At 37.7% G+C, this 8,642-nt stretch overlaps 1 protein-coding gene across 1 annotated transcript; it reads left to right on the top strand.

Annotated features, from left to right (window-relative positions):
* The first annotated feature begins 2,406 nt into the window (after positions 1-2,406).
* Positions 2,407-8,007, top strand: LOC143600434 (uncharacterized protein At5g03900, chloroplastic-like). The gene is made up of 14 exons (XM_077078129.1): positions 2,407-2,846; positions 4,250-4,357; positions 4,511-4,611; positions 4,692-4,793; positions 4,878-4,947; positions 5,032-5,097; positions 5,193-5,279; positions 5,346-5,411; positions 5,843-5,889; positions 6,030-6,122; positions 6,449-6,535; positions 6,616-6,682; positions 6,770-6,913; positions 7,577-8,007. The coding sequence occupies exons 1-14, from the start codon at positions 2,484-2,486 to the stop codon at positions 7,706-7,708; spliced, it is 1,533 nt and encodes a 510-aa protein (XP_076934244.1). The 5' UTR covers positions 2,407-2,483; the 3' UTR covers positions 7,709-8,007.
* Positions 8,008-8,642: the final 635 nt, after the last annotated feature.

The raw sequence follows: 8,642 nt of genomic DNA on the forward strand, positions 1-8,642 counted from the left end.
GGTAGGAGACTATACTGAATTATTAATGTTAAATTGCTATATATATAAATTTTACATGATATTAAAATTATTAGGGATGTAAACGAACCGAACGAACACAAGAAAGGCCTTGTTCATGTTTGTTCGTTAAGAAAATAACGTGTTCACTAACGATTCACGAACACTTACCGAACGAGTTTTTATGTTCGTGTTCGTTCGTTAAGGAAATTAATGTGTTCACGAACAGTTCACGAAACCAAACGAACACAAATAAAATCTGTAGAGCCTAGAGACTGAGACCGATGCATTCATCAATGTGAATAATAAAAACTTGTAAACAAATCGAATGAACACGAACATGCCCTTGATCGTAATCCCTTTCTTCAGTTGTGCACGGCTGACTGTATAACAAGTATACATATCAATTTAACTATCACTACTTATAACATCTTTCTAGTCTTAATTACTACCCACAACGAACAAGGGTCCGGGGGCAGCGCCCCTGGCAGCGGGGTCTAGGGGCGGCAGCCCCTAGCAGGGTCCAAGGGGCAGAGCCCCTGGCTGGGGTCAAGCTGCCAGGTCAGCTTGGAAAAATTTTATTTCCATTAACTGTCTTAACACATTTTTCATTAGATTTTTAATTTATTTTCTAATCGAACTTGACTTTAGGCGAAGTTAACCTTAGGCGAACTTAGCTTTAGGCGAAGTTACCAGCTAGGCGAACTTAGCTTTACAGCGAAGTTGCCATCAGGCGAACTTGGCTTCAGGCGAAGTTGTCATCAGGCGAACTTGGCCTCAGGCGAAGTTATCATCAGGCGAACTTGGCCTCAGGCGAAGTTACCAGTTAGGCGAACTTAACTTTACAGCGAAGTTGCCATCAGGCGAACTTAGCTTGCAGGCGAAGTTCATCAGGCGAACTTAGCTTGCAGGCGAAGTTCGTTGCTTTGAAGGCGAAGTTGCCCAGATGAAGGGGAAGTTGCCCAGACAGCCGCTGTTTTAGCTTCTGATCGGCATTTCGAGCGATTTTAACACCCTTGCTATGGTTCAATATCACCCACTACGCTACCCGGCCATTTTCGGTCGTTTATACACTAAAAAGCTTGGATCTTTAAACTTCAAAGATCAAGAACCATACCTTTTTGGGCTTGTTTGGATCTTGTTTACTTGCTTAATCACAACCAACCGCTCTCTCTTTCTCGGACCTCGCTCTCCCTCTCCTCGGCTGCCGCCGGCGGTTGTAGGTGGTGTGTATGTTATGGAGTGTTTTTAGGAAAATGATGGAAATGAAGGTATTTTGGGGTTTTGGGGGTATTTATATCCCTGAAATCCCATTCTCATTTAACCCATCTCAATTAATCCAAGTCCAAGACCCGCTCCTTACCCGATATTAGTTAATTACGCGAAATCACTAAACATAACTTCCTTTATTCATCATTAAAATTTTAGGATGTTACAGTTTAAAATCTAAACGAACATAACTGACAAAGATAAATGAACATGTATGAACAAATGTAATTGAACACAAATATAAACGAACTTAAATGAACATAAATTAAAAAATATAAAACCTTTAAGCAGATGACTTATCTAGATAATATTTAATTATTTTATATTAATGCATAGATGAACATAAATAAACAGACATAAACGAACGCTCATGAACATAAATGAACGAACGGAACATGTGTTCATGTTCGTTCGTTTAATTAAGCGAACACAAATTTTTTGTTCATGTTCGTTCGTTTATTAAATAAACGAACATAAACGAACTTCCCGCCGAACGGTTCACAAATAGTTCACCGAACGTTCGGTTCGTTTACAGGCCTAAAAATTACCGATATATATCCCACCGATATCTCATTGCGATAACCGATACTTTTCCGCATTAACTGCTTAGATTAAGAAAAAGATAAGACTATATAATTTTCGGTCCTTAATATCCGATACTTTTTTTTTATAAATTGGTTGTGGCTCAATGGTAGAGCACTCACTTTACTAGTGAGAGGTAGGGGGATCAAACCTCATTATCATCAATTTATATGGGAGATATGAGGAATGACCCTGGCTTGCCAGGGTTCGAGTCCTGATCTCACCCGGTTTTACCGGCTCCTCGCTGTCGTGCTTTTTGGCGGGCGTGGGGGTCGGATTTTATCCGGGGAATCCCTGAATAGGTGGACCACTAGGGGCTCCGTCCGTCCGGGCTCATGGCTGGCTCGGGCTACCTTTAACCATTGAGGGCTACGTACGTAATACCCGGCGTTACTTAGTTGGTCGTTACAAAGAAAAGAAATATCCTATACATTTTCGCATTAACTTAGATTAAGATTAAGAGAGAGTGTAATTTATTTGTAGTTAGATGTGTGGTCCCCGTTTTCTTATTTTCATGAGCATGCAACACTCTCTGTAAACATTCAAACCAAAACGAAGAACCAATACAAAACCCCCAAATCCACACTAATTTCAATGGCGAAAACCTAATTGCAGTAATCATCATCTTCACATTAATGGCCTCCATATCAACCTGCTTCACAATCACACCAAATCTCAACCCTAAACCCTCACAAACCTCCCTAAACCCCTCCCGCCACTTCAATTCCCCACTTAGGGCCCACAATTACACCAACATTATATTCCGTACGCAGAATTTAACGAATGATAATAATATTATTATTAGGGCAATGGCGCCTGGGAGGATGATTGAGAGCGATAAGGTGACGGCGGAGGCGCGGAGGCGGACGATGGAGGCGGTGGATAAGTGTGGACGGAGAGTCACGGTTGGTGACGTGGCCAGTAAGGCTGGGATTAGGTTGACTGAAGCTTCCAAAGCGTTGCAGGCGATTGCTGCTGATACTAATGGCTTCCTGGAGGTATAATTGATTAGTTTTAGGTTTTGGTGCTTTTTGTAAGATTATTTGATGAACTTGTGTTATTATGTCAACTAGGCCTGTGAACAAGCCGATCCTGAGCTAGACGAGGCTCGAGCTCGGCTTATTTTGACTTACGAGAGCTCAAAGAGGCTCGAGCTCAGCTTGTTTCGAGTGCTCGAATCGTGAGTTGTTTTTCCAAGCTCGAATCGGCTCGTTTATAAATGATTTATATACGTTTTTAATTATTTTTATAAACCTTAAACTAGCCTTATCTTGTTGTACCTTAAGCAAGCAAAGCACAGCTCGTTTTGACTTACGAGAGCTTGCTCCGGCTGGTTTTGATTTGTACTAGGGGTAGGTTTTAAATGAGCCGAGCCCGAGCTCGACTTGTTTTGACTTACAGGAGCTTGAGCTCCGGCTTGTTTTGACTTGTAGTACTAGAGGGGTAAACGTGCCTAGCTTGAACTCAACTAGGCTTGACTTTGGCTCGTTTTGATTTACGAGAGCTCAGGCTTGGCTCGTGAGTCATTTTTCAAGCTCAAGCTCAGCTTGTTTATTATTTATTAATTATTAGTTTAATACGTATTTAATTACGTATTTATTAATTAATTTAATACGACTAGGCCAGAGGCTCTGATGAGACATCAGGGGCTACTTGCTTTGTAGATGCGTAGAGTAGGTCTGACTCCTCTGTACCTATACGCCTCGTATAGGAGGCTTATGTGAATTGTATAGGCCCTGAAAAGCTGGTGTATGGGAAATGGGGCTGGCGTTTGAATATAACATCCCTTTTGTCATTCTCTCTGATGAACTTGTATTATGGTAGGGGTGTAAACGAATTGAGCCCGAGTTCAACTAGGCTCGAGCTTGGCCGGTTTTGACTTACGAAAGCTCGCTCGACTTTTTTCGAGCTTTTTTTAAAGATCGAGCTTGGATCGTGAGTTATTTTTCAAACTCGAGCTCAGCTCGATGTTCACTTGGTAATTAATTTAATGCATATTTAATTATTTTGTATGTTTTGAGAAAGCCTGCTCGAGCTCGTGTGCAGTACCTTAAACAGGCAAAATTAAGCTCGAGTTCAGCTATGCAGTGTAAACCTAATAAATAGAAATTCGAAAGAGTTAAAACTTAAATGTACACTAGGCTCATTAAGGCTCGACAAGCCTAAACGATCTTCACATACAAGGCTCGATAACTAAACGAGCTTTATTTGAGGTCGAGCTCGATAAGGCTCTGTTGTTTTGAGCTTTTTATTTATTTGATCTCAAGTAGCTTGCGAGCAGCTCGGCTTGTTTGCACCCTTAATTATGTGTTTGTTCTGTATTCGATTGAATATGTGATTGTTGATGCTCATATTATCATATAGATCATTAGATTGCTCACTTTCATGATCATTTCAATAGGTTTCAGATGAAGGTGCCATTCTTTATGTGTTTCCAAAAGATTATCGTTCAAAGCTTGCTTCTAAATCACTTTTGATAAGAACAGAACCTTATCTTGAGAAAGTAAAGGTATGTTAATCCCAACTTTTAAGGTTGTGTTTGAATATGCTGTTTAAAATTCTAGTACTCAAATGTTTATATGGCTTAACATATCTGATTAAGTGATTGATAATCCATTATGATTCCTAAAACTTACTATACAAACCCAATGTGGTTTTACAGTCTGGTGCTGCATACTTGGTCAGGGTTACTTTTGGAACCGCATTAATTGCTTCCATTCTTATTGTGTTTACAACAATCATCGCTATTCTCACAGGTAGCAGGTAATTGGTTTTTGTTATATAATTTTTACCAGTATGCTGTTATTATCATTTTTCCTAGTTATATTGAATATTGGTGACAGTGATGAAGATGATAGTAGCAGCAGAAAACGTAGCAGAAAAAGCAGAGATCGTTCTTTTGACTTGCTAGTCTCTATAATGCCGAGTCCATCTGATTTGCTTTGGTAACGTTTATTTAAACATTTTTCTTTTTGGTATTTTCTAGATGTTTTCTTATTCATGTAATGACAATATTGCTTCTTGTCTAGGTATTGGGATCCATATTACCATCGAAGGCGATTTCATAATCAAGAAAGTGGAATGAATTTTATTGAACCCGTAAGTCCAAAAGAGTAATTTTCATCTTTATGCTGGTCATTTTCTGATGTGACAGCAAAGTAGTACACTGTTAATCTTTTGTAGGTATTTTCATTTGTGTTTGGTGATGGTGATCCAAATGAAGGTATTGAAGAACAGAGATGGAAAATGGTAATACTCAAGCACTTATTCTGTATTTTAATACCATTCTTTTTGTACTTATACTGATAATACTATTATATTGTACTCGTATCTTAATATTGCAGATCGGTCAGTACATTGGATCAAATGATGGTGTTGTAACAGCCGAGGAACTTGCTCCATATCTTGATGTAGAAACTGTTATGAAGAAGGTATGAATAATATTAAGCAGCAAAAGTATACTTTAGGATGATGATACATACATATTGTTTGTTTAGGATGATGACTCATACATGCTACCGGTTCTTCTGCATTTTGATGGTCAACCACAAGTGGATAAAGAGGTATGTTTCTAGATGAATTTTCACTAATCTGAAATAAACAGAATTTCATGTAAAATTATTTGATAAATACTGTATCTTTTGCCCAACGCTATCGCATTTTTAATATTCCGTAATCTAAGCGGTGAAATGAAATTGGCACATTAGGAACAAATTGAAACATTTTTGTTTCGGTTGATGTGAAATACTTTCAATTTAAAAAAAGAAAATTATTTACGGTGTCAAATGTAATTTCAAAAGTTCTATGATATTTAATAATAATCTTTTCTTTAAGAAATGATTTAGGAGGTTTTTTTTACAAACCATTCAGCTTACTTGGCCCTGTTTTAACCTATTAGCAAATGTGTTGAAATTGCCACTTTAAATTCATAGCAAATATTTTTTTTTGAAAAATACATATATATATTTTTTTTCTAAATCTCATCTCAATCCAGGGGAACATCTTGTATCGGTTTCCATCACTTCAACGTACAGCCGCTTCAAACATAACCCAGATCCGCCGATTTTTAGTAAATTGTTAAAATTGCCAATTTAAATTAATAGCAATATTTTAAATCTCTATTCAATACAGGGCAGCATCTTGTATCAGTTTCTGCCACTTCAACTTACAGCTGCTTCAATGAAGAAGAAGAGTAAAAAAGAACTGGAGAAACTATTCAGGGAACGGATTGGCGGGCCGCATAAGTACTTCAAGGAAAATAAATGGGAATTAAGGTCTTAACAGTTTAAATGAATTATTTCCATACTTTTTTTTAGCTTGGTTTAGAAAAGCGCGTACGGTTCTAGGCGTCTTGGTCCCAAAAGTGGAGGCCCAGTTATGTTTGTTTTAATTGGTTTCCACCCAGTTATGTTTGTTTATGTTCACGTTTACTTTTAATTGGTTTCCACCCAGTTATGTTTGTTTATGTTCATTTATGTTCGCACGTTCTACGTTTTCATTCGTGAACTGTTCATTGATATTGTTACCTAACAAACATAAATGAACACGAACACACTCAAGTTATTACCTTTTTTTACATTTCTTGTTGCTCACTATGCAGTAAAACTTCAAATGAAGAGCGGGTTGTGATTGGTGGATTGGGGGCTCTCAATCTGTTTGGGGTGATTGTTCTAAGTGCCATGCTGAAGTAATAAATCTCATACACACACACGTTTATAATTATTTTATTTTAATATTCTAACTTCTTTTATGTGATTGTATTTGAAGGAATGTAAAAGTTGTTGGACCATCCCCCTTCCTTTCCTTTGTAAATAAAATACTCCCTTATCTTCAGGTATGTGGGCCCAATTTCAACTCGTTTATGTGACACGGGCCAGTTAAGTTATGTTTTGTTGTTTACGGTGTCAAATGTGTTTTACAGTTATATGCAGTCTCGTTTTTTGCTATTCCTACGGGCCGGTGGTTTCTTATTCAAAAAAGAAATGCTGAAATAGAAAAAAGGAACCGGGCTCGAGAGCTCCGTGCACAAGCGCTTCAATTGCCAGATGTCGTCCTTAAACAAAAGGTATGTGTAAAGCGCTTATAGGGAATAGTTGGCTGTACGGGCTGTAGTCAGGTTGTAAACATGCTAAACTGGTTGGAGGGTTGTAAATATGGGTTAAACAGATCGTAGACGGGTTGACTCGTTTACTTAAATGTAGGGGTGTAAATAAGTCGAGCCCTACCTCGACTAGGCTCGAGCTCAGCTCGTTTGGAGCACCTTTTTCTAAAGCTTGAGCTTGACTCACTGGTTTTTTCAAGCTCAGGCTCGGCTTGTTTACGAAATTAATTTATATACGTTTTTAATTATTTTTATATATTTTGCGAAAAACCTTATAACCTAAGCTCGGTTCGAGCTCGTGTAGTACCTTAAACAAGCCAAAGCTCGGCTCGAGCTCGATTATGTAGAGTAAATTAAATACGTAGAAGTTCGAATATTGTAAAATTTAAAAATATATAAGGCTTGACGAGCCTAAACGAGCTTTCCATACAAGGCTCAAGCTCGAAAAAGCTCGGCTTGCTTTGAGCTTTTTATCGATCCTAACTTGAGTAGCTCGCGAGCAGCTTGACTCGTTTGCACCCCTATTTAAACGGGTATAATAAGTCAACCCGACCATGACCCGTTTATTAAAGGTCAAGATATGACAACACAAAACCTGATTATTTGTTATATTTATAATGTATTCAGATTCTGAGTGCTCAAGACATGTCTGAGAGGATTGTGATTGACCAGCATCGGATCGTGTATACTACTGATAAAGACGTATCAGAACAAGACTATGAAAAACACGAGTGGGACATGAGGTTCAAAGATGCATAGCAAACTGGTTCATAGGTTAGAAAAAAGGCTGAATGTATTACGTAATTAGTTTTAAATGACTGTTATTTTGGTACACTTAATCCTGTACTGACAAGAGATCGAAAAACACAGCCAATCACGTAGGGCCAGAGTGGACGAGCAGCCCATCTTGTACTTGTTTTAGTGGTAATATGGTGAAGGTTTTGTTAAAAGTAGTTTTGGTAATGTTTTGTGGTATATGCTATGCCAGTGGTTGGGTTGGTTAAAGGAACACTCTTTAATGCTAATTAATTAACCCCAATTGATTTGGTTGATGTGTGAACATGAGTTGTTTAAACTTGTATTTTGTTGTTTCTTTTGCATGTTACAAGTCTACAGTTACAAAAAGAAACATAAAAACTAAAGTAACTATTATGTGTTAACTATAAAACTAGGATTAAATCTCTTATAGTTAAAATTTTGACATACGGTAGCCAGTTAGTTCAAGTTATGACATAGAAACGTATACTCGGATTATATCCTTACTCGAATCTAGCATGAATTAAGTTTGTCACATGAGTTTAAACTGATACGAGCTTATTTGGATTGATCCAAAAACAGCACATTTGCCTAAACATCAAATAACCAAAATTTTTATGTTTTAAACTTTAATGTTTATTCTCAAAATACATATTTGGTACATCAACTTTTATCTCGACAAAAGAAGCATTACTTACATACTATTCAGACATCACCATTGTGCTATAAAAGTTGTACGATATAAATGGTCATATGGGCCACATTACATACAAAAAGCGATCATATGGTTGTATGAGGTAAATCATAAGGCTCATTTGATATGTTTGACTAAGATCATGTGTTATTCTGATGATTCTTCATTCTCCATGCTTCACCGCCGCCACTTCACTGTCTACTCCATTACTCAACTTATGTTATACCCCGCTATTCTTCATTC

Source organism: Bidens hawaiensis, unplaced genomic scaffold (genome assembly GCF_021521415.1).
Source record: "Bidens hawaiensis isolate Kalapana, Puna unplaced genomic scaffold, B.hawaiensis_p1.1 tig00054086_1, whole genome shotgun sequence".
Lineage (NCBI taxonomy): Eukaryota > Viridiplantae > Streptophyta > Magnoliopsida > Asterales > Asteraceae > Bidens > Bidens hawaiensis.